General features: G+C 36.0%; 2 protein-coding genes across 4 annotated transcripts; both read right to left on the reverse strand.

The window, feature by feature from the left end:
• Nucleotides 1-6,754: 6,754 nt before the first annotated feature.
• On the reverse strand, nucleotides 6,755-15,424 carry LOC112035721 (uncharacterized). Its single transcript, XM_065782307.1, has 16 exons — nucleotides 13,924-15,424; nucleotides 13,461-13,604; nucleotides 12,883-13,010; nucleotides 12,543-12,753; nucleotides 12,162-12,399; nucleotides 11,936-12,086; nucleotides 11,533-11,827; nucleotides 10,721-10,800; nucleotides 10,355-10,446; nucleotides 8,967-10,177; nucleotides 8,474-8,602; nucleotides 8,219-8,376; nucleotides 7,897-8,107; nucleotides 7,473-7,710; nucleotides 7,241-7,391; nucleotides 6,755-7,138 (listed from the first exon to the last, which is right to left on the reverse strand). The coding sequence occupies exons 1-16, from the start codon at nucleotides 15,209-15,211 to the stop codon at nucleotides 6,830-6,832; spliced, it is 5,034 nt and encodes a 1,677-aa protein (XP_065638379.1). The 5' UTR covers nucleotides 15,212-15,424; the 3' UTR covers nucleotides 6,755-6,829.
• Nucleotides 15,425-15,978: 554 nt separating this feature from the next.
• LOC112035699 (G-type lectin S-receptor-like serine/threonine-protein kinase At4g27290) lies at nucleotides 15,979-25,187 on the reverse strand. Of its 3 annotated transcripts, XM_024068532.2 has the most exons (7): nucleotides 23,655-25,148; nucleotides 21,331-21,453; nucleotides 17,488-17,657; nucleotides 17,143-17,353; nucleotides 16,814-17,051; nucleotides 16,579-16,729; nucleotides 15,979-16,468 (listed from the first exon to the last, which is right to left on the reverse strand). In XM_024068532.2, the coding sequence occupies exons 1-7, from the start codon at nucleotides 24,904-24,906 to the stop codon at nucleotides 16,160-16,162; spliced, it is 2,454 nt and encodes an 817-aa protein (XP_023924300.2). In that variant the 5' UTR covers nucleotides 24,907-25,148; the 3' UTR covers nucleotides 15,979-16,159. The 3 variants fall into 3 exon arrangements, with proteins under 3 accessions (XP_023924300.2, XP_065638393.1, XP_065638392.1); XM_065782320.1 differs by lacking the exon at nucleotides 15,979-16,468 and having other exon boundaries at nucleotides 16,585-16,729; nucleotides 16,833-17,051; nucleotides 23,655-25,187; XM_065782321.1 differs by lacking the exons at nucleotides 17,143-17,353; nucleotides 17,488-17,657; nucleotides 21,331-21,453; nucleotides 23,655-25,148 and having other exon boundaries at nucleotides 16,833-16,942.
• Nucleotides 25,188-26,668: the final 1,481 nt, after the last annotated feature.

Here is a 26,668-nt window from a genome sequence, read left to right on the forward strand (position 1 = left end):
TCTCCGCACATCAAGCAAGTCTTTTGGTTGATCGAACTTTAAAGTTTAAAGGATGCAATTGAGTGAATAATTATGTTGGTCACAGGGTAGTTTTGTTCCTCAATCTCAATTCCTGTGCGCCTTACGAACTGTATCTATGTCTTTATTTCTCTGTATCCGTCTCTCTCTATCTTTTTTATCTCAATACTTCTATGGACTTTTCATTGTATTTAATTTTGACTAGTGAGTTTTTATTAAACTAGGAAACTATTAACATGGTGCTTTTTCACTGCGGAAACAACATAAACTTTCGCTTTTTAATTGCAAGTGTGGCGGAATTTTAGATGGACATTTTTCTACATAGTAGCATGACCTTAATTGTAGGAAAAGGCTTCTGCTTATATATAGTATACGATATTGATATGGATTCATTTAGTTGTTTTACTTTAATAAATTATTAAATTGTTGAATTTAATGTGTGAGTTTGTGTTTATGTTTATATTTATGTTATTGTTGTATTGTATTGTTGTGGTGGTGTGTGTGGGGGGGGGGGGGGGGGGGATTTACCTGGCCTTTATTTTAACGAAAAATGCATTACCACAAAAAATGTTTTGCCACATGCAATTCTCCATGTGACTAACTATGATTGGTGAAGAAAAAGTGGTAGCTCCATGTGAAAGTGACAAATAACCAATTATAGTTTGCTACATAGGAGAATTGTGGCAAAAGTGGTGAGTTTGTTTGTGATAGTAGAACCTTTATTTTAAACTAGAAGCAGATTGAACGCCCACGTGACCTTCACATTGAAAATGTTGACCAACAAAAAGCTTTCCAAATGTGATCAAGAGAGGCATAACCAAGTTAAAGTTTCAAAGTAGTCCCTAAAGTTAAAATTCTAGCAACTATACTCATCCATGTTCACGAATACTTAAACCCTTCAAGGACTATGGGAAAAATATTTGAAATCAAAGTTCAATATCCAAGCTCTAAATAACCAAAATTCAATGAGAAATTCAATTCCTAGTTAGTGTTACATTAGGTAAAAACCAAAAAGGTAAATTTTGTCAATTTTTCAAGAAAAGTGCTACATCCATGACAATTTTTACAACAAATTATAGGTGGTAAGTGTTACCATTTGGTTTTAATTGAATTTACCCCTCAAGAGCTTGCAAATTTTGTGCGGGCACAAGATCCTTCCATCCTGCTCTTGGCCGAAACGTGGGCAGATGAAGCTAGGCTAAAGAAACTCCGTGATGATTTACAATTTGATGAGCTTTGGGTGGTGAACCGTGTTACTTGAGCAGGTGGCCGTGCCTTTCTGTGAAAAAACTAGATGGACATTGTTGTAGAATCGGCTTCTCTTAACCATATAGATGTCATTATCAATAAGGGGAAGGACGATGCTTGGAGGTTTACTAGGATATATGGCCATTCAGAGTCGGGTAGGAAAGGTGAGATGTGGGAGATGATAAAGGGGCTAAACCACAAATTTAGCTTACCATGGGTTTGCGCCGGAGATTTTAACGAAATCCTTAAGGGTCATGAAAAACTGGGAGGTGTGCCTAAGAGGGAATTTGAGATGAAGGCATTTAGAAATGTGGTGGACGAATGTGAATTGGTGGACCTGGGGTATACCGAACTTAAGTTCACGTGGAGAGGTAACAGACCGAGTGGGGTGGTGCTTGAAAGGCTTACCGTGCCTTAGCAAACACCTCATGGCTAGAACTAAACCTAGCAACCCATGTGCAGCACTTTAGAGCTCACTCTTCAGACCATAACCCTATTTTGATCAAACTAGAGGGCATTGCACTATATCAGAATAAGCTATTTCACTTCGAATAGATGCGGTTGAGGGAGGAAGGGTGCAGGGAAACCAATAAGGCAGTTGGGGCAACTCCATGGATATCAATTCAATGCCAATAGTTTCAGATAAGATCAAGAAATGTGGAGAAAAGGTTGTTTGAATGGAGTAAACATTCGTTTGGTAATATTAGGAGGCAGTTGGAGGAAAAAACAAAGGAGTTGATTAAAGCTGAATTAGCCGCAGCCAATAGGTCTGATTGCGACGTGGTGCGAGTGATTCAGGTGAAGGTTAATGAGCTGCTTGAGAAGGAAAGTTTGATGTGGCAACAGAGAGCTAGGAATTTATTCCTTAAGTCTGGGGATCGTAACACATGTTACTTTCATCAAAAACCTTCTCACAAGTACAAGAGAAATCGGATTCTTGGGCTCAAGAATAACAATGATGTATGGTGTACTTCTTACTAACAGATTGCAGAGATTGCAGTTAGTTTTTATGAAAGATTGTTTACCTCTTCCCAACCTTCTGCCATGGATATTGTTTTACAAGCTATTGAACCGAAGGTGACAAAGAGTATGAACTAGGAGCTTCTCAGGGATTTTACTCGAGAGGAAATTGATTTAGCTCTCAAACACATGGAACCACTAAAAACCCCTAGCCCGGATGGTATGCCTCCTATTTTCTTTCAATCCTTTTGGTCTTTGATTGGTGATGAGGTTTCCTATGCTATTCTTGATTGCCTTAATAATTGTCATATTCCACATGATTTAAATCACACTTTTGTTACACTCATCCCCAAAGTTAAATGCCCTGAACTCATTTCAGAATTTAGACTCATTAGTTTGTGTAATGTTATTTACAAATTAATGTCTAAAGTTCTAACTAACCGTTTGAAGAAGCTGCTGCCTTTTTTAATGTCAGAGAACCAAAGTGCTTTTTAGGAAGGAAAGGTGATTGCTGATAATATTTTGATGGCTTTTGAAACTCTCCGTTACATGAAGCATCATTAGTCGGGGAAGATAGGTTTTATGGCCTTAAAACTTGATATGAGTAAGGCGTATGGCCGGGTGGAATGGAGTTTCATGGAAGGTTTACTCCGGAAGATGGGGTTTCATAAGAGATGGGTTGCTTTGATGATGGAGTGCATAACCACTGTTTCTTATTCTTTATTGATCAATGGGGAGCCTACAGGTGTCATTCATCCAAGCAGAGGTATTAGACAAAGGGATCCACTCTCTCCTTATCCTTTTCTCCTCTGCATTGAAGGTCTCAATGGGTTGATAAATCAGGCTGCTAGTATAGGAATTATTAGAGAATATCTATATGTAGAAATGGGCCCCGACTTACCCACTTGTTTTTTGCAAATGATAGTCTCTTATTTTGCAGGGCTACTAGCCAAGAGTGTCAGGCTATTCAAAGGATCCTTGGAGCCTATGAAGAAGCCTTTGGACAGCAACTAAACAGAACTAAAACTACTCTATTTTTTAGCAAAAATGTCCCCCAAGTGATGCAGGAGGATATTATTACGATGCTTGGTGTGTCTGAGGTCAAACAGTATGAAAAGTATTTGGGTCTTCCTTCTTTTGTGCGGCTGGGCAAAAAAGCTAGGCTCCTTTACATCAAAGAGCGGATGTGGTCCAAAATTAAGGGGTGGAAGGAGAAATTACTTTGTCAAACAGGTAGGGAGGTTCCCTTAAAAGCAGTGGTCCAAGCTATTCCGGCCTATCCAATGAGTTGCTTCAAATTACCTATGACTCTTTGCAATGAGATTGAGGACATGATACTTAAATTTTGGTGGGGGTAGCGAGGTGATAAAAGGAAGGTTCATTGGGTCAAATGGCTTAAGCTCTGTAAGCCAAAAAATAAAGGTGGTATGGGTTTCCATGAGTTGGAAAAGTTCAATGATGCTATGTTGGCCAAACAAGTTTGGAGGTTGGCTTCCAATCATGACTCACTATTTTCTAGATTTTTCAAGGCCAAATTTTATCCAAACGGGTCAATCTTTGAAGCTAAGGATAATGTGGGATCGTATGCATGGAAAAGCATCCTTAAAGGTCGTGATATCATTAAAAGGGGTATGCGGTGGAGGATCAGCGATGGCTCATCAGCCCGAATTTACCAAGATAGATGGTTACCAGGCTTTGATCGTGATAGCATCACCTCTCCCATTGTGGACATTACCTCGGATGCCACAGTCTCCATTCTTATCGACCATGATATCTGCCAATGGAGAGAGGATGAGATGGACAGTTTATTTATACCAGATGAAGCTTCTGTTATCAAAGCCATCCCTTTTAGTTTTTCAAATATGAGGGACATGATTTTCTAGCCTAGAAGTCGAGATGGTGCATATTCGGTGAAGTCGGGGTATAAGATGCTTATGGAATTGAAAGAAGAGACTAAGACAGCAACTAATGTGTCCTCTGTTGATGAAATGAAGAGTACGTGGAATGCAATCTAGAGCTTAAAGGTTCCAAATAGTATTAAAATCCTCATGTCGCGAGCTGGGACAGATTCCTTGCCTACAAATGTTAACTTGGCTAGGAGGAAGCTTTTGATAGAGCCTACATGTACCATGTGCAGTCAGGGTCCTGAGAATATGTTACATGTATTGTGGATGTGCCCACTGTTGTCCACAGTCTGGCAAGTGTTATTCCCTGACTTGGTAACGGCTTCTAGTTCGAGTTCAAGCTTCTTTAGTGTAATCCAGCTGGCACAGAATAACAACATGAGATTTGATTTGTTTGCTTGGACGGTCTCTCTGATTTGGCTTCGAAGGAATAAGGTCCGTCTTGGTGAAAATGTGGTCCCGCTGTCGAGAATTCCATCCATGGCTAGTGATGCACTTCAGGAATTTCACCAGCTCCGACCCATCCATGCTAAACTTCCTTAGACATCCAAAGCTGTGAAATGGCATCCTCCACCAACAGGCCTAGTGAAGGTGAACTTCGATGGGGCACTCTTTGCTCGGGAAAGTAAGGCTGGTCTTGGTGTGATAATCCGCAATGATAGCGGCTTGGTTATGGCTTCTCTATCACAAAATATTCCACTACCTACATCGGAAGAGATGGTGGAAGTGTTAGCAACGTGTCAAGCTCTCTGGTTGGCCAAGGAGTTGGGTTTTCAAAGGCTGATTGTTGAAGGAGATTTGGAATCTATTATCAATGCCATCAACAGCGAGAATATGGCCTGGTCTGAGTATGGGCATATCTTGCAAGACATTAGATTACTTATTTCATCTTTTTGTTCTGTTTCCTTTCGCCATGTTAGAAGACAAGGTAATTGTATGGTGCATTGTTTAGCTAGAAGAGCTATTTTTAGTTCCTTGGATGTTTGGATGGAGTCTGTTCCTCCAAACACACTTGATGTCTAAAATGCTGATCTTCCTTTGATTGATTAATAAACTCCCTTGAGAGGGGCTTCTCAAAAAAAAAAAAATTATTATGAAAATGTTGTAGGCATAGCATTTCTCAATGCTAATACATCTTGGAATCAATCCACAAAAATCTTGGAAAATAAAATTATAAAATAGTGACCTAAACAAATCCTACTATCAATAGAATTTCTTACCTTGATTGGTTTCTTGATTTCCTTTTGGCTCCTAAAAATGGATCTTGCACCCTTCTTAAGATTTTTTTTTCCCTCAAATTTTGATGGTCATTAGATACCAAATATCTAGTTTCAATAAATATCTTGATAGAAATCAAAACCTTAGTGGTATGGTATGAGTTAACCCTGAAAACCAGTTCATCAAAAACGCTAAAGTTTTGAAGGCTCGCCATCACCAAGATTGGGGTTTCTCCTTCCTAACCGTCTCTCACCTCTTTCTATAATATATGTTTAATGAAGGAACCTAAAGAGTCCTAAATATCCCACCCAGATTTTCTAAATCTATAATTGTCCCCAATTTATTCAGGTAGATTTGGACTCCAAAGTTTATCTTAATAACTCTAAAGTCCTAGTCAAATTAAATTTCATTCACTTATCATTTCTTAAGCAGCACATAAGTAGTGGGAAATAGAATCCGAGTTAGAACACAAATTTCCAATCGAATAATAATTAAAAACAATCGTGCAGGGTGTTACCTGGACAACTAGGATATTTCTTAAAATAATATAAGAATTTTTCTCTCCACAGGTTTCCCTTTTGATTGAAAGCATAGTTTTGTAGGAAAAATTAGGACTTCACAATTGTCCAAATAATGCAAAAAAAATATATATATATATATATATTTTGGATGGTTGGGATAAATCTTCCAAAGACTTGAGAAGCCTAAGGTTAGCCAAATTTGTGAGAAATGAACTTGAATCAATTTTAAGAGATTCTGTAACTTCTCTAGTTGCACAATAGGTTCAACTTATAAAAAAAATTATATCACACTTATTTCTTGTCCAAAATCGATCAAATTTGTAATCATTCATGAGCTACAAATAGGTACGTGAGTATGTTCCCCAAAAGGAATGGGGCAACAATGGAGAATACAGGAATACCCTACAGATTAAATCCTATAATTCTCTCTCTCTCTCTTTTCCTTTTCCTTTTTCTTTGGTCAAACTTGAGTAGCTTTCTAAGGATCTCATAACCACAATGTACATAAGCGGATCTACATGCTTCAAATCAAACATGGTATGGTTTATCTGTTGACTGTTGCAATGCAAATTCAGATAGAATAATTATTTCCATCTTCTAGGACAGTGAGTTGCACAAACCATATCCTAACGACCCTCTAACAATGTATCAGTTATCTCATTTGAACTGGAATTCATTCTATAGTGAGTATGTTCCCCAAAAGGAATGGGGCAACAATGGAGAATACAGGAATACCCTACAGATTAAATCCTATAATTCTCTCTCTCTCTCTTTTCCTTTTCCTTTTTCTTTGGTCAAACTTGAGTAGCTTTCTAAGGATCTCATAACCACAATGTACATAAGCGGATCTACATGCTTCAAATCAAACATGGTATGGTTTATCTGTTGACTGTTGCAATGCAAATTCAGATAGAATAATTATTTCCATCTTCTAGGACAGTGAGTTGCACAAACCATATCCTAACGACCCTCTAACAATGTATCAGTTATCTCATTTGAACTGGAATTCATTCTATCATTTAAAGATGGATATGTCTCTGTAAGGCACCTTTCTGCATAAAATCCTGGTCGTCCAGGCTGAGCTAACAACACACTTTCACTATCCAACATCAAAAGCACAGATGGCATTGTTGGCCTCTCTTCCGGGCGCTGTTGGACACACAAAAGACCCACTTGAATATATCTTAGTGCTTCAGAAGCAGGGAATTGATTCTCAAGCAATACATCCATTAGTTCCAAGGCGTTTCCTTCTTGCCAAAGTTTCCATGCCTAAAATAATGTTAAGTTATATCAAAGAACAAGAATAAAATTTCCCTGTAAAGTAAAAATTATTTTCAACAATTTGGATAGGATCGTATTTATTTTACTCACATGACCAAGGAGATTTAGTTTGTGGCCTGGATGAAAAAACAGCCTGTTCTTCTTGCCACTAAGTATTTCTAACAGTATAACACCAAAGCTAAAAACATCAGATTTGAAAGAAAAAAGTCCATCTATTGCGTACTCTGGAGACATATAACCACTGCATCCAACACAAAAAAAGAGAGATTTTAGTAGCAAAATACCAAAATGATATATATAAAGTAAGCATGTGTTTACTTACTAAGTTCCAACAACTCTCTTCGTCTTTGATTCAGTTTGATTCCCACAAAATACTCTTGCCATTCCAAAATCTGAAATTTTGGGATTCATTTCACTGTCTAATAGAATATTGCTGACTTTTAGATCCCTATGGATTACTCTGAGTCTCGAATCTCTATGAAGATAAAGAAGTCCTCGAGCTATCCCAATAACAATGTCTAATCTCTTTTGCCAGTTGAGCGAACGACGCCTTGCTTCATCTGCCAGTCATTACATTGTATACAAGTTGACTTCCAATGGTTTGAAACTATGGAATTTTAGCCAGTTTGTAAATATAACTCATAGGACTAGAAAATCAATAAGAGAGACCAAATGACCAATATGCTGCACTTAATTCAAACATATATATGTTTGTGTGTGTGCATGTGAGAGAGAGAGATACCAACCAAAGATTAAGGAGTCTAAGCTTCTGTTTGGCATGTACTCATAGATTAACATTCTTTCTTCTCCTTGAATGCAACAACCTAGAAGCTTTACAAGGTTCCGGTGTTGAAGTTGGGAGATCAAGATGACCTCATTCTTAAACTCCTGTAGGCCTTGTCCAGAATTTTCTGCAAGCCTCTTTACTGCTATTTCTTGCCCTGATAGTAGCTCACCCTACAATTATAACAAAAAAGTTTTTATAAATAAAATTGCAGCTTATAGGGCCATTTTAGGATTTTGCGTGTGTTTGAATGAGAACCAACCAGTAAAACTGTTGTATTTTACCTTGTACACTGGGCCAAATCCACCTGCTCCAATCTTATTGGCAGCAGAGAAGTTGTTGGTGGCAGCTTCAATGGTAGCCATGTCAAATAATGGGAGTTCAAGGTCATCCCTTTCTCTTTCAACTCCACTAATGTTTGCTTGATTATCTGGCCTGCTGGCTATTTACAAGAAGACAGACAACTTAATAAAAATGATAGGATTGAAACTTCCATGAAATGCTGCAATGGAACTATCAGAATTTTGTGGCAAATTTACATTTGTTTCTTCTCATCTTCCAAATAATGAACCAGCTGATTGAAGCCAATATGATCACTGCTGAAGCCACATAAACAGTCACTGCAATTATTATTCGCCTCTGCTTCTTACTTTTATCAGCATTTGCCTCTAACAACCACAAACAAAAAATAATACAGTATATTAGTTGTTTCAATAATTATAGAATAAAATAGGCAATAGTTGACCAATTAAGTTAAAAATACAAATAGTCATAAGACAACATTTCCATCCCAGCTCCATGTTAGGCCAGAGCTGAGCTGTTTTGAGCCTTTCTTGAGCAAACACAATGCTTGGTTTAAGAGTCTATCATGACAGTATATGTGGTGAGACAAGCATGTTCATTGCCTATAACAGCAAAGTAGAGATCTCAAGATTATAACAACAGCAAAGCCTTAGTCCCAAGTTTTGAGTTCCCTAAATAAATTACAGCTGAAATCTGAGAGGTAAAGGTCACAGACTCAAGAATTCTTACCTAATTCTGAAGCTGCCACTCTCACATAGAGATCTTGCCCATAATTAGCAACCTCTCTGATATCAAGCAGATCTCCAAACCAGGTCACACAGCCATTGCCACTGCCACTGATGTCCAGTTTAGCGTAAGCCGTACAAGAGCAATTCTCCAAGCACTCTGCCTCACAATCTTTAATACTCATACTGACATTTACGCTAAATTGTGATGCATCTGGCAGTTTCAATCCTGTTAACTTGATAAATCCCTCTCCATTTCTGCAAATACGAGGATCATTTCGAACACATCCATCTAACCAATCAAGCAATTTCCAGTCTTGGGGTGATTTGGGTTTAAAACCCCTTAAGCACTCACAATACAGTGTATTGTTAGCTGTACAACTACCATAACTACCACAATAACCATAGCTGTCACAGCGGTCTTCTTGAACGGTGAACAAGAGATTCCAACTAGAGTCTTTATCATTCCATGAGAAATGCTGAACGAGACCAGATTGACCCAACACAAATCTTGAAGTGATATTGTCTATAGTTTCATACATATAATAAACTTCTTCAGAATTAGAGACAAATATGGGTTTGAAAACCGTGTTTGCCACCAGAATTTGATCGCCACTAAATTGTTCCCCATACCAAGGCCCACTTCGGAATAGCTTCTTTGATCCTTGACGAAGAACAAGTTGAGGAAGCCCGCGGGGATCCACACTGTAAGTGTAGTCTCCAGGAGAAGGATCATCTGAGCTTTTCCATGACCTCAAAGATCGATTCAACCCACTTGTCAAGTTCCACCCAAGCTTCATGGTAGGCAACAAAGTATCATATGGATGATCAAAGCTCTGCCATAAATAGTTCTCAGAGTTGTCATCACCCATATCTTTCAGAACAAGATTTCCAGAGTCCAAAAGCTGTACAACTGGACTTCTTGCTACTTGTGAAATATTTGAAGACCAAACAACGCTTCTTGATTGATTGAGAAGAACAAGATTTCCATCATAGTTGAATGTTAAGAAACCAGAAGAATTCTGAAGAGGGCTGTCTCTGTTTGCAACCCAAACTTTAGTCTTATTTGGGATATTCTTGTACCATATTCCTAAATATAGGTCACCAGAACCTCCAGCACTGAAGAAGCCAAGTTCAAATTTTTGGCCTGATGAAACCAATGTTTGGCCATCATTCATGGACTGTGTTGCAGTTATGCTGTCAGCTGCAATTGAACTTTTTGGAAACAAGGATATCAAAATGAAAGAAATAGTGAGAAACAAGAGGCTGTCTTCTGCTTCTCCATCAGTTTCTTGATCTTTCATTTTACTTGCTCAAATAAATCTCATGCCTCAAAACTTTTTCTTCTGTTTCAAAGTGTAAAGTTGAATACTTCTAAGGCACGTAATATACCTGCTAAAGAATGCAAAGACTTTGTCAAGTGCAGAATAGTTGTATGTCATGGGCCCGGCCTTCCATATAATGGAAGTCTCCATTGCCTTCCACTTCAATTGCCAAGAAGATCAATTAGAAAACAGCAAACTCTACATATAATAATAATTTGTTAATAAAAATTCCTGAGTCACTTCAATAATTTAACAGGAAATATGCAAATTTTATATGCATGAAAGATTGATAAATGTGCTAATATTAAAACTAAAATCGACGTATAAAAACTCAGACCATTGGTGTTGCCATGTTGGCATGGAAAGTTCATAGTAAAGTGACACTTGAACACGGTTTCATCTGTGATTAACATCATTTTTAGGAAATACATACTGGAAAACTGGAAGGAGCAGAGAGGGAACCAAGTTTGCCGGTGTGAACCTGTTGAATTTTGAGTATCCCATGACTTTCAACTCACAGGTCTTCGTCCATTATTTAATATAAAGAACCTTCTTGGTTTTTTATTTTTATTTTTTTGAATAAGTGATGAAGAATTTTCTTAACGCAATGACTAGTGGTAATATATTATTTTTTAAAGGTCATAATCATCTATCAAGTCCACCACTTGTCCTGCGATTTTTGAAATTTCTTTTAAAAGATGATTAGGACAGACCACCCATCTGCTTTCATTTGCAAATGCGTAGATGACATTATTCTTATTATAATCAATACTTTCAGTTGAAATTTTTACTAAAATGTATTGGCAAGTATATGTATTATTCTTGAGTGTAGAGCAATTAAGAATATAAGATAATAAAAAAAACACTGTCAACCTGTCTGTCCCCAGTCTTTTAGTTGGAAGCACAATCTTTAGGAACATTTTATCAATTTTTCTGTTTTCACACCTACCAGAATTTTTGTTCTAGATATCATATTCAAAGAAATACAGTTTAACTATATGACTAGTGTAGCTAGAAAATAATTTAAATCACCTGTTATTTCAGTGATTTTGAAAATTTGTTGGCAGTGGCAGACCAGTTATTTTGAGTTACTGGTGTGCAGCAACATCCCAAATGAGTACAAACAAAATCCAGAAGAAAACAATAAAAGGCTGCTCTGTCATGACATGAGCATGAGCATTATACGTGTTACTTATCTATCTTATTAACAGTTCAGCAAAAAATTAATTCTAAGAGATTGTTATTATCTAGCTTCCATTGATGTAAAAGTCACAGCATTACTACAACAATGCGCTTCCACAGTACAATGATTAGAAGATTCTTCTGTGAAGAACCCAGGCTCCTTTGGCTGGGGCAGTGTCACACCTTCATTACCCAACATGAAAATAACAGATGACATTGTTGGTCTATCTACAGGGGCTTTTTGCACACACAAGAGACCAACTTGCATGCACCTCAGTAGTTCTGATGAAACATATGAAGTGTCCAAATTAACATCCATAAGTTCCAGGGGCCTGCCATCTTTCCATAGTATCCATGCCTGATAGGATCAAATTAGGTAATTCTCATTAAATTACATAGTAGCATTTGAGCAATGAGACTTGGGTATAAAATAAACAAAGTATGAGTAATAGATTGCAAAACTTACGTGCCCTAACAGGTTATGGTGGCAGTCTGGATGGCAAAATTTTCTGATTTTCAAGCCACTCAATATCTCTATCACAATTACTCCAAAGCTAAAAACATCTGATTTCACAGAAAAGTATCCATTGATTGCATACTCAGGAGACATATAACCACTGCATGTTATCAATGGACAAAGTATGAGTTATGTGATGAGAGAAAATGACTAGGTATTTTATTATATAACTTACTATGTCCCGGCAATTTGTTTTGTTTTTGCTTCAAACTGATCTCCTTCAAAAATATGGGCCATGCCAAAGTCTGCAATTTTGGGCTTCATTTCACTGTCTAATAGAATATTGCTGGTTTTCAGATCTCTATGAATAATAGTCACTCTAGAATCTTGATGAAGATAAAGTAATCCTCGAGCAATCCCCATAATAATTTTAAGACGTTTCCTCCAATTAAGAAATTTGCTTTGTCTTGGATCTGAAAAGACATTATTTATAAGTCAAACCAGGCTCTCTCAATATAGTACAATATAAAAAGAAGACGACTTCATGAGCTTGGCATGTATCAGAAAAAATCTAGTAAGCTTAACAAGTCCAAGTCCTAAGTAAGCTTAAACTTACCAAAGATGAAATGATCCAAGCTTTTGTTAGACATGTATTCGTAAACCAACATCCTTTCTTCTCCTTGAATGCAACCGCCCAAGACTCTAACAAGGTTACGATGTTGAAGTTTTGCAACCAGCATGACTTCATTCTTAAACTCAGAAGTGCCTTGTTTAGAAGTTTTTGATAGCCTTTTCACAGCTATTTCTTGTACCTCTGCTAACTTGCCCTGTGTTATATCATATATACTACACAAATTAGTACAAGAAAGCGTGAGCACATACATAAGCATGTATGTTTAGTGTACAATACTGAGTGAGAGAGAGATCATTGAAACTGCAACTAGATGAGACATTACCTTGTAGACAGGGCCAAATCCCCCTTCCCCAATTTTATTCTCGCTAGAGAAGTTGTCTGTTGCGGCTATGACAGTAACTAAATCAAACAAAGGCAACTCTGGGTCTACATTCTGGTTACAGCTACCTGCTACACAAAATAACAAAAGCAAAATGAAAGCTTAAACCCAGAGTCTTAAGCTATTGTAACTAAATTTTCAGACAAAATCAATCAATTTGTACGAGATGCTACTGGTAATAGTAAGTTTGACAACTTTAAGTCAAAGATGAAATAACAAGCAGTCCCCAATCACTTATCTTTTTAATAAAATTATTTTTTGACAAATATCTCCATTAAAAAGCAAAAGGAAAGAACCAAGAGACACATTACAAAGTTGTTTATTTGCTTCAATCAATACTGACCCTATTGGTGGACATGATCTAACAACAAATCAATCCTGTTGTTTGTTGTTGCATGAAAATGCATAGTTGTGCCACGTATGTGTATATATATATATATATAAGGATTATTAGTTTTCTAGTTCCATCAAGTGCAATAGAAAAAAATCTTACTCCAAAGAACAGATTGAAAACTCTGTACCTGCCAGTGGAGTCTTCTGATTTTTCTCTTTTTTTATGACAAAACAGATAATGGAACCCAAGAGAAGTATCCCCGAACCTACTGATATCATCAGTACCATTATGAATAGCTTTCTCTTTTTACTACGGCGCCCAGCAATTGACTCTTAACATGCATCAAATAAAGATAGTCTTAGTATAAATCATCCACAAAATTATAAATTAGCAATAAAATAAAATGCTGTCAAGAAGGCAGTAGAGTGAAATGGTAGGAAAGTAATTTTGCATTTTGCATTTTCTGAGGGGTGAACTGATCACATAAAAGAGGTTCCTTGCTTGATGAATAAGAAACTTATACCATCCCAATTTGTTAATGATGATTAAATATGACAACCATATTAGTAATCATTGATGCTTCTGGACTTAAAGCAAAAAACATGTCAAGGGCGGTATTGATCAAGCACTGAAGCAGAACCTAAACGTACCTATTTCTGAAGCTGCTAACCTGACAAAGAGATTTTGGACTTCATTACCACCATCTTCATTAATAGGAATCCTGATATCAACCAAGTCCCCAAACCAAAGCAGGCACCCATGGGCCCCTCCACTGACATTCGAATTTGCATAAGCTGCACAAGAACAATTCTTCAAGCACTCTACTTTACATTCATTAAGATTCATGTTCTTATTAATCCAAAACTGCAACAAGTTGGGCAGTTTCACCCCCTTTAGTTCCAGAAACCTATCTCCTTCAGTACAGTTCAGCTGTGTCTTCCGAATGCACCCACTAGCCCAATTGAACGCATCCCAGTCTTGCTGTGACTTAGGAATGAAGCCTGTTAAACACTCACATAAACCAGGCATGTGATTAATATTACAAATACTGTTAGGCCCACAGAACCCATAATTGTCACACAGATCTTTCCTTGCTTCATATGTGGCATACCACCCAAGAATTTGATCATTCCATACATAGCGTTGAACTAAACCATATTGATCCAAGAAAAGCCTTGTGATTGTTGTGTTTTTACCATTTTCATACATGTAAAACACTCCATCAACGTTTACGGTGAAGTTTGCTTTGAAGGCTGTAAAAGAATTCCAATTTTGGGAATTAAAACGTACTCCATTCCATATCCCACTTCTAAATTTGATGAGTGATCCTTCAAGAATGACAAATTGAGGTAATCCACCAAGGCCAATGCCGTAGGAGAAGTTTCCAGGAGAAGGGTCATCAGCACTCTTCCAAGAAGTCAAGAATCGATGCAAACCAGTTTTTACATCCCAACCCAGCTTCATGCCTGGTAACAGTGTATCAGCAGGATATTCAAAGCTCTGCCATATATAACTGTCAGTATTACCATCACTTCCATCCATCAGAACCAAGTTTCCAGAATCTAAGAGCTTTGCAATTGACACTTTTATTGCTCTTGATGATTTTGAAGACCATATAATGTTTTCTGCTCCATCAAGTAGTACAATATTTCCATCAGCACCAATGCTTAGATGACCATATGAGTCATTCAGTGGGTTCTCTCTATTTGCAACCCAAACAATTGTTAGCGGACTAATATTCTTGAACCAGATTCCCAAGTATCGCTTCTTGGAATTACCTGGACTGAAGAATCCAAGCGCAAAGCTTTCTCCAGAGGAAACAAGTTCTTGGCCATCCACAATGGACTGCTTTGGGGTTATGGTGTCAACTGCAAAAGAGGTTATGCAGAGAAAATATAGAAAAGTATAACAAAGTAGTAAGATATGAAGGTTTTGCATGTTCCCTCTTCTAACTTTATGCCGTCTGAAAGTTTAGATTTTAAGCATTGGACTTACCTTCCAAAAGTCATCAAGCCGCCATGATTTGTTCAGCAATAAAAGTAAGAGAACTTATACATATGAGATCTTAGGTCATATTATTTTCCTGTCATGGCTTTGAAAAAAGAAAGGTGTAGTCTTGCTTTCCTGATTTTGAATGCATAATATGTTGTTTTAAATAAACTTGATTAAGATTTTGAATCCAGACATCCTAAAATGTCAGTTTAAATCTTCAAAAAACCGTTATACTTTATCACCAAATTTTGACTTTTGATACATATCCTTATAATTGCTTTCAAAGTTTTCAACCTTGTTGACAATAAACTACAAGGTGACAAAATTGACAATTGCTCAAAACAGGAAACATGGGTTGACTATACCTTTCTATAACTCTTGTCAAAGATATGAGTCACAAGGAATTAAAGATTTTTAGTTTGGTATACTTATTCTGTGATCAGTGAGAATGAATATTGCAATCTGCACAGAAAAATAATAGGTTGAAAAGGCTTCATTATCTTCATTGTCCTTTATCTTAAACTACTGTACTGAAGGTTTGCTTTCAGAGGACAAAATCAAATTCATATGAAAAGATAAAAACTGTTAGGTCGCATTAAAATTTGCCTTTGATTTTGTTCTTTATGTCAGTGATGTGCTAGGTCTACTAATCACAGAATGTGTATTTGGATGCTTTGACTGGCTTGGTAGTGGTTCACATCTTCACAAGTATATTGTGATAAATTCCAAATCGCTTCATTTTCAACAAATAAAGATTTGACAATTACATAGAAATAACCAAAGAATATATATCTTCCTAAACCTTGTACATTTTAGATTTTGGAGGAAAATAAATTGATTATACAAAGCTACATATGCTTTGTGAAGAACATATACAGAGTTCTAATCACCATGCTACCTACCCTGTAACATTGTAATGGTTAATTCAGTTGCAGTATATGGAGTTTTCCCTGTTGATGACGAGTCATTCTCTGTAATAAACCTTTCTGTGTAAAATCCAGGCTGTTTTGGTTGAGGTAGTGAAGAATTCTCACTATCCAACATCAAAAGAACAGAAGCGATTGGGGGCCTGTCTTCAGGGTGTTGTTGCACACACAATAGACTGACTTGTATACATCGTAAGACTTCTGATTCAGGTATCGGCTTTTCCATCAAAGCATCCATCAGTTCCATGGCCCTGTTTTCGTTCCATAATTTCCATGCCTAAAAAAATTCCGAATTAATGAAAACAGTAACTTATAGAAGGCAAAAAGATATAAGAAAATTATTGGTTTAACAATCGGAAGAAAGAAAATATTCTGATTCAAACTCACATGTCCTAAAAGGTTGAAATCATGATCAGGATGATAAAATCCTCTATTCTTCTTTCCACTCACTATCTCTAAAACCAATACACCAAAGCTAAAGACATCAGACTTCAGAGAAAAGAGTCCATCTATTGCATACTCTGGAGACATATAACCACTGCAAGCAATGAACAAAAACATATATCATTGGCATATGACTACATGCAATTAGAAGAGAGAGAGACATCATTGTCATACATACTATGTTCCAATGATCCTACTTGTATTCGCTTCAGTTTGGTCACCTCCAAATGTTCTTGCCAATCCAAAGTCTGATATTTTGGGATTCATCTCACCATCTAAAAGAATATTACTAGTTTTAAGATCCCTATGAATGATTCTCAATCTTGAATCTCGATGAAGATAAAGAAGTCCTCGAGCGATCCCTACTATGATGTCAAAACGCTTTTGCCAATCAAGTGCAGTACCTCTTGTTTGATCTGGGCCAAAATGAATCAAGTAAAAAAATATATATATACCATTGTTAATGAAGGAAATAAGAGAGATTTCTAGAGGTTGTGGGTGGCTTACTGAATATATGTAACTCTAAACTTCTGTTAGACATGAACTCATATATCAACATTCTATCTTCTTCACGAATACAACATCCCAGTAGCTTTACAAGATTTCGATGCTGAAGTTTTGCAATCAAGATAACCTCATTCTTGAACTCTTTGAGGCCTTGTCCTGAATATCTGGAAAGCCTCTTGACTGCTATTTGTTCTCCACTTGGGAGCTCACCCTGTGTTAATCAATACCATATTTTAGCTGACAAGAGATAGACATGTGCAGTTCATCATAACTAAAAGAAACAGTTCGAAAGCATTGAGTAGCTTTTTTTTTTACAATGAGTTCGTAAATGTAATGTGAAATTACCTTGTAAACAGGACCAAAACCACCTTCACCAATTTTATTTGTGAAAGAGAAGTTGTTGGTAGCAGTTGCAATAGTGTAAGTGTCAAATAGAGGAAGCTCTTGGTCTTCCTCTTCCTCTACTACACTAGGCTTGTCATCTTGATTTGGGTTATTTATTCTCTGCCTCTGAGCTGTCAAATTAAGAACTCATTAAGCGAAAATACACACACGCGAATGTTTTCTAGCACATATAAGTTCAAGGGTAACAAGCCAAATGAGATTTTTGATTACACATGACAGCAACAAGTTTTATTTGATCAGATTACAGCAACAGTATATTATGGAAATGTTTCCTTATGTTGCCTGTAAAATCTTATTTAGACCCCTAACTACTTACACAGCAGATTTATTGGATTGATTGCACACAGATCTCATAAGAATTATATTAACAACAGTTATACTGCCAAATCTAATGGCAAGAAAGCAATAACAACAAACATAATTGGTAACGAAGTGGAAAACCAACGGAAAAAAATCAAACCATGGATCTAATCTTTTAAGAAAATCCACTATAGAGGAATGGTTACCTATATTTACAAAACACTTGGAGCAATCTCTGAAATCCTTCTACATAGATGTTCTCCACGAATGAACCTCATTCGCATGAACTAAAACTTCTGGCACTGCAGGGAACTCTTCAAAGATTTGCTGAAATGAACCCATTGGGAAGATCTGTGTGGTTTCAAGCAAATCTCACAATAACTCTCTTTGGGATCACAAGAAGAGTAGAAACATGAAGGTATTTTCTCTTTGGCTTAAGAGAAAGAAGGGATCAAATTTGGAGTTGTTTAGCTTTGGTGTGGCACTTTCCTTGGATCAAAAAGTCATGCAAAATGTGTTTCACATACGTGCACAAAGTAGGAATCCCTCTTCTAGCAAAATTTGGATTCTATTTCTGCATAACTTCATTTGAGCGAGCCTCTTGCGAATTTATGTATCTCGATAAATGATTGTGAGTGCAATCTTGAACTTTGCTTGAGCAAATGTGCTTGTCTACAGATTTTTATAGCAGCATTTTCACAGACTTTTACACCCTATAACTTGACTTAATTACATCAAAAATCAACCCTTGAATCTAACATTGCCCGTTACTATGCACAGAGATCAACTAAATCTCCATTAGAGAACAACCATATTGGCTTTCATAAATAAACGCATTCCTCTTTCTCAATTAATATAATAAGTTCTTAGGACTAACAGTTTCAGTCTAGTTCAAATTCAGCAGTAGATAACATGTTAAAAAGCACAATGAATGTGAATATGCCATGTGCCTAACACATGCACAAAAACCTTGAAATTAAAATTTTGTCTATCCTATTGACATGATAAAAAGAGACTACAAAGTACACCTTACAGAAATGTTAGGTTTTTTCTTCATTTTTAACTGAAATCGTGACTTCATGATTTTAGTTAAAACCAAGCTTGTGCGTACAATGCGTGTTAGAGTTATTTCCCTCTCTTCTAAACAGATGCATCAAAATAAGGCAGGACAAGAACCAACCTCTTTAATCTTTATATATGCATCATCCTTACGTTTAGATGCTGTTGCCTCCTATTTTGCACTAACTAGAAAGGTTGTGGCAATTTCTCTTTTGATTTTTATTTTCCAGAATTATGTTGTAACAAGGAACAAGCAATTGGACTACACTTTTTTTTTTTTTTTGGGTACATAATGCGCTATGTGTCTTGTCACAACACAGAAACGAGTAAGTGGGCCGAAGATAAATGTATTCTTATGTCTGGAAAAGTTTAATTATTCCAAGCCCAAAATCAGATATTTGACCCACGATGGTTTATGTTTAAAATTCATTGTAGTTCTAGTCCCTACTGGAAAGTAGATGGAACCTCTAACCTGTCGTGCATAATGTGTACTTCTTCGGCCACACCAGCTGCCTTAATGAGTCCAATATGACTTGACAATCCATAAGGGGAGCTGAAATGTGTTTCGATTTTTGTAAAATTAATCGCATTTTGTAATTGTGGTATTATGTATAATTTTTATTTAAATTTTGTGGAAGATAATTTGTTCTTTTCAAAAATTAAAAATTTTCTAAAATTATTTTCCATCTATCCATTTCTACAAATATATCATTTTAATATCTTTTAATATCTAGAGTGTGTTTAATTGATATTATTCATTTTTGAGGTGGTCCATATTTTTCTAAATTATGTTATGGTACATTATATTTTTTTCCTAAATTTTTTTTACAACTAAACTCTTTAAGTTTCAAATATATTAAAAAAAATAGAGATAAGAAGAGTCAAAATAAAAGTAAGAGAAATGGTATATAAAAAAAAATTAAAAAAAAATTAAAAAGTGACATTAGGTTAAGAGTAATGAAAAGATAAAAAAAAAGTAAAAATAATAGGAAAATGTTTGAGGAAATGTAATTAATGTACAAAATTAATAAGAAGAAGAGTAACAAAAAATAAGAGAGAAATTGATGAAAATAAGTGGGTGATGTAACCACTAATGTAGCTCAATAAAAATATAGTAATAATAAATATTACGTCTCAATTTTTAAATATATATAGTATTAGGATAAGATTTGTGATAGCTCCTTTGGGCCCTAGTATGGCTCTGCCGTTGTCGCCAGTCACATGTTGTCAATATTCCTCTCGTCTTCTCCAATTCCCATGACACCATTCCTTGCCCTCCCTTTCTGGCTCTTAAGCTTTTACAGAGATCTTTGGATTTGCATCATCTTACCCATTGTGATACCACCTAGACCACCAACATCATCAACATGGGACTTATAGATTCAGCTAATCCGACTACTTAACCTTATTGGATTGGTCAACATTCAACAACTTGCATGTTCGTAGTTGGTAGCGATTTGAAGAATTTTTAATCGGGTTGTTTGGAGGTTTGACACTAAACCCAGGACAACCGCATGATCACAAGGTGATATTATATGTAATCATGATAGGTAACACCTACACTATGTGAGAGACTGAGAGGGTGCTACATATTACAGTAACATAAAATAATAAAAACTCCATGATCAAACCCTAATGTCACTAGCATATATGCTATTCTTTTTTGTCTAGATATTTTGTTCTTTTTTTTCTTCAAAACTTTCAACCAGAGATTAATCATTATTCGTGACAAGTGAGCCTTAATGGGGTAAATCGCTGGCCCAAGGAATTTTTTCAAAATGCAAATATCTAAACTCAAACTGAAGAACACACTCAATCGAACCTGGGACAAGCACTTTAAAACCAAGTGCCCAACCACTTGGCCAATCCACCTAAATTTGATCTTTTGTCCTTGAATCATATGAGCATCTCTCTCGGCAAAGTTATACAGTCATGGTGGGCCACATGACAGGGACAGAATCAAATAACAATATAACAAATGTTACTCACCAGTTCAGTGCTACGTAAATCTTTAATAAAGCTCTCGTTTTCAAAATCCAATGATTCACCAAATTATAATAAGCAATCAAAGAAACATGAGGAAGAAAAAGGGCTTTTCTTTTAACATTTTCAACATGATTGCAGGGACCCAAAAGGTGTTCAAAAATTTTAGTATGACTTTTGTTTGGGTGCAATATGGAACAATTCAAGTCTATCTGTCTATGATATAGGCACATTCATATAAAAGTAATAAAACCAGGGTAGTTGGTGTGAACTGCCATCAGTTTTGTCAACTAAAAACTTCTTAAACCATATAAATAAATATTATAAGAAAAAAATATATATCAATAAATAACTAGATATTTTATTAGCACCAAAAAAAAATAGATATTTAATTAAACAATTAAAGGAAATAGAGAATAAAAGAAGTGTTCATGTACTTACCTTTGCTTCTGTGGAAGGTCCTTTTCCAAATCAACAACCAGCTGATTGATACCAACAGAAGAACCCCAAAAACTACTGATACTGACATGATCACCACGGTTCGTTGGTCCTTGTTCTTCAATTCTATAAGCATCCACAGCACAAAATTATAAAACAACAACAACAATAATAATAATAGCATTAAATAATTCATTAATATATTTTTATTGGGCTAGCATACTTGTCCAGACGTGTCCACTGGTTTTAGATAACTTATCTTCATAGATTTATTAATTTGATTGAAACAACATAAGCAGCAAAGAAAATTTGGACTCTCTTTAGACTTTGGGGCTTGGTAAATAATTAAATATATTAAAGCATTCAAGATTCAACTCAACCCAGTCAAGCGACAATGCTTCCAATACAAAGTTTCAATAAAAACAGAAAGCTGAGCTATGTGTTCAGTGCTTATACCATTCAAAACTATTGATTATAAATTTATATTTTTGATAAATGATTATACATGAATATATAACAGAACAAGAATTATAAAATTGATCGTTTCTGGACTTGATTTTGTCAATAAGGTCATAAGATAGTGAATAATATGCATATTGCGTATCCCATGCGAGACAAATATGGGTCACGGTCAAAACTCAAAGTCAAAATTAGTTTTTGTTAGCAGTATGTATGCTATAACCCAAAAAAAAAAAATGTCACAGATGGGATTTCCCGTCATTTTTTATTGTTTAAAATGGCCTAGTGCAGTGTCTCTACCCAAAAAATAAAATAAAATAAAAGGGAGAAGAAAGGAAGAAGACCTAGTACATTTTGCCTTTGAAACGTAATCTATTTTCTCATTAGTCTCCTCAAACAATTTTTTCTTTTGTTTCCTTCTACTTTTTTTTTTCTTTTTTTCTTTTTTTGGCCGAATGAAAATAAATGGTTTCTAGTATAGACTCATCTATCTCACATTAAGTGATAGCATTAGGTAATATCATGTGAATCACTCCAACTGCTCATCAAGCAAAGCAAAGACTCCTACCACCAAGCCTCTCACATGTAGTAGTTGCTTCCCTCTACCTTGGTCTTAAGTTCATACACTTCTAGGCTTTGTTCAATCATGGCTCATCATCCTAATCAAAGGGAAGCGTTTGAGACCTTGTTCAGCCTAGTGGTCTTAATCTTGAAAATTTTCTGAAGGGTTGCCAAAAGACTACAGTCTTAGGTCGGACCAAGCTGGGCAAAGTCTAGGCTTCATAGGCCTAGGTAGGGGTTCAACCATTCTAGGCCTAAAAGGTCTTCCCCTTCCAAATCTAAACGAATAGGGCACTGTAAATGAACTAAGTTATTTATGAACAACTCAAACTCAGTTTGAGAAAAAACTTATTTATGTTTGTTTGTTTAGAAAGTAAGTCAAGTTCAAGCCTTAAGTTTATGCTCGATAATTAAACAAGTCAAGCTCAAACAAATAATGTGCTTGTGAACAAGCTCGTGAACACGAAAGCTCAATTTAACTATATATAATATTACATTTTATATATATACTTGTCTAAAAATATATCTATATAAACTTGAAATTGGATTTTATAAGTTTGTCGATAGGTTCATATGATATAAAATTATTATTTGTAACTTATTAATGATATAAATGGTCCATTCATAGTCAAAATTCATAAAATTATGAAAAGGTAAAACATTTTAGTTATGATTTCACACTTTATAGGAAAAAAAATAAGTTAATTAAGTAGCTTGTGAATAAGCTCAAGCTTGCACAATAATAAAATGAGCCAATCTTGAACATAAAATCTTGTGTGATTATAAGTTCAAGCTCGGGTCGTGTTTTAAAAAAAAAAAAAAAAAAAATTAAATGAAGAAGCTTGAACATTTAATACTCGGCTAGGTTCGGCTCGTTTACAGCCTTATAAACAAATGCAATTTGGGTATCATAATGATCTCAATCTCATGCTGTAATAATCTATCTAATACCTTATATTCAGTTCAAAATGAATTCTAAAATGTTTGTAAAAATTCAAAGTGATTAAGCTAAATTCATTATGTAGGTAAGCACCTAAAGTGTTTGATAAAATGTCAAATACATGTACATGGGCTGAACCAATGAGGAAAATATAGTGATATTACACATTTGAATTGCTATATCGCTTCCTATTTTTTCATCTAAATAAACTTGATCTTGTTATGTGATTGCTGATGATTTATCTTTGGATTACTTGTTTGTATTTTGTCATTAGCTATTAGCCCAATGAAAGAACAAAAATGTGCCATATTTATGCATTTCACCAGAGAAAAGTACTTAATTAGATTCATAGCAAAGAGGGACTCACCAAGTTCAGAAGCAGCCATTCGAATATACAAATCTTCCCCAACTCCATTGTGCACTCTAATATCAAGCAAGTTCCCGAACCAAGCCACACAACCACTAGCCTCAGTTTTGGCACAAGCTGTACACGAACAGTTTCTCAAACAAGCTGCCTTACACTCCTCCAAGCTCATCATCGTACTATTGACAAAAAGCTCAGAAGTATCAGGCAACTTCAACCCAGAAAACGTCCTAAACCCGACTTCTGTACTACAGTTCAAAGGCATTTTTCTTATGCACCCACCAGACCATTCCATCAAGTTCCAATCTTCTTGTGTTTTTGGAGTAAACCCAGTTGGGCACTGGCAAACTGGGGACTTGTTCATGTCGCAAATGCCATTAGGACCACAGTGTCCATACTTATCACATTCATCTTTCTGCAAGGTATACATATTCAACCACTCTCCACGCTGCAGGTTCCATTTGAGGATATCTATAGAGCCTGACTGGTTCACCACAAGCCTTGAGATTATTGAACTATCATTGTTTTCAAAGGTATAGTAGATATAGCTTGTGTTGTAAACAAAGATGTGATTAAGCACCGGCGTTCCTTCAAGCTGAGGATCCCCACCAAAGCGAATACCATCCCAAGGCCCGCTGCGAAATTCAATCTCAGTACCCTCGCGAAGAACCAACTGTGGAAGCCCACGAGGGTCTACTTTGTACGTGAAGTCCCCAGTGGATGGATCTTGAAGACTCTTCCATGAAGTCAGGAACCAGTTTTGTTTAGACGTTAGGTTCCATCCAAGCTTCATGCCCGGTAACAATGTATCACATGGATGATAAAAGCTCTGCCATGAATAAGCATAGCTTTCATCATTACTATCTTTAAGCACAAGGTTTCCCGTGTTTAAGAGCTGCAAGACTGGATTATTTGCCGATGAATTCGATGACCAGATAGCAATACCAGATTGATTATTGGCGATAACTATGTTTCCGGTTGGGGTGAGTGTTAGAACACCAGATGAATCTGTGATGGGGCTATTTTTGTTAGCAACCCAAACAACCGTTTGTTGGATATTTTTGTACCATATTCCCACATAACGATTGCTGGAATTCCAGGGACTAAAGAAACCTAATATGAATGCTTCGCCTGTGGAAACCAGAGTTTGGTTGCCTGTGAGATTTTGGTTTGGAGCTAAGGTGTCTAATCCAAGGGAGGTTTTGGAAAACGAGATAGAAATGACGCAGAGGAAAATGGAAAGAAAGAGCTTCATGGGCTAAACCTCAATTACAATTTTACTAAAATATTTTGTAGGTTTGATCAATTGATTAAACAACAGGAATCAGATATGGGCCAGAAAACTGACTTCTTGATGTATCTATGAATTTTCTATGAGGAAAAAAAAACAAAGAAGTTGGGAGAGGAGCTCATGATGTAAACACGAGCCGCCTGTATTGACCTTGAAGTCAATGGTTTGTACAGGAAGTGAACATGGGTTCCTTCTTCTAGCAGTAATGGGAACGCTATTAAGTATTGGTTCATAAAATCTTTGGAGTGGTTATGACCAATGGAGTTTCTCCATGACATTTGTGTACATGAGGGGTTTTACTTCTGGGGCGCATTAAACAGAAAACTTGTTGGAACCTATCTAATAAAATATTTATGAGACCGAAGATATCTGGCAGTGAGTTTTATTTTTTGTTTGGCTGGCTGAGCAAGCAATGATACTGACAGAACATTAAACTAAATTTTTTTTTGGCCATCTAAATCAAACTTTGAGGCTTTGTGTCACTCTACAAATGGGCTACATAAATAAATCTTTGAGGATCTTTGTAGTCTTCTGTCATAATATTGGGTCCCATGGCTGCTTATGGCTGACTCATAACTAGAATGAATTCACAAGAGAAATAAGAGATGTGATCAAAGCTCATGCGTTCAAGGTTGTTATATAGTCCTTGTCTTTGTGGGTGACCAAACTAAAGCAAGAATGAAAAATGTAGCTGCAATTGTATGGTTTTTACTTAATTATTAAGTGATGGCCTCAAAGATGGCATATTCCAATTCCATGCTTTGATAATATTTTCTTAGTAGTTGATTTTCCTCATTACATAGCGTGTTCTCATCTCAATATCCTTTCTTCAATACATAGTATGTTATTTTGCATTTTCCTAGTTAGCCTTTCTCTTGAATCATCCTTCCTATTTGTGATGTCTGCCTGGGAACATTTGGTTCCAAATTATCGTTCTTTAACCCAATATTGTTCAACTGGTCTTTGTTGGGTAAGGAGATATGCTTCTTTCCTTTGGTTCACATTGTCAAGTAGAATTGACTAGAAGCAATAGACAACATATAGCTCTGTTTATTACCTATGCAGAGAAGTGGTAAGAGTCATGACACAATTTATACTTCTAGAAACTACAGAGTATTTGTATTCCTTTCACAATAGTACTACTCAGCCATTTTTCCCTCGCAATCAAAGAAAATTTTGTCTATTAAATTTTCAATACACGTTTTTTTTTTTTTTTTTACATTCCAAAATGAAATAATTAGACAAACAAGATTAAATGAAAAATATTTAATGATTAATTATGATCCCCCTATAAGATATTTGATGACCAGGAGAACACCTTGCACGTGTTGAGTCGTGTGTCCACTAAAGCAATACGGTGCCATTTTTTTATTCTCTTATTCTTCTCACTAAAATAAATGACATCGTTTGGTATTTCAACTAAAATAGACACCAATTTGGTGAATCAGAACACGTTTAAAATAACATGGGCATGGTCTTTATTTCCAATTTAATTGCGAACTCCTAACCAATCAAAATGCAAAATATATCACGTCAAAACACTATCCCCAAATTTCAATATCATTATTGAAACTTTTCAAGGAATAATTATGATAAACTTCGTAAGGAAAGATCAATATATATATATATATGTGTGTGTGTATGGGTGAACCAAGTACAATGGATTGGGCCGACTGTATAAGTAAGGCTTGGTGCGAGGCCCAGGGCCCATATAGTATAATGAGCC

Source organism: Quercus suber, unplaced genomic scaffold (assembly GCF_002906115.3).
Source record: "Quercus suber isolate HL8 unplaced genomic scaffold, Cork oak 2.0 scaffold_297, whole genome shotgun sequence".
NCBI lineage: Eukaryota > Viridiplantae > Streptophyta > Magnoliopsida > Fagales > Fagaceae > Quercus > Quercus suber.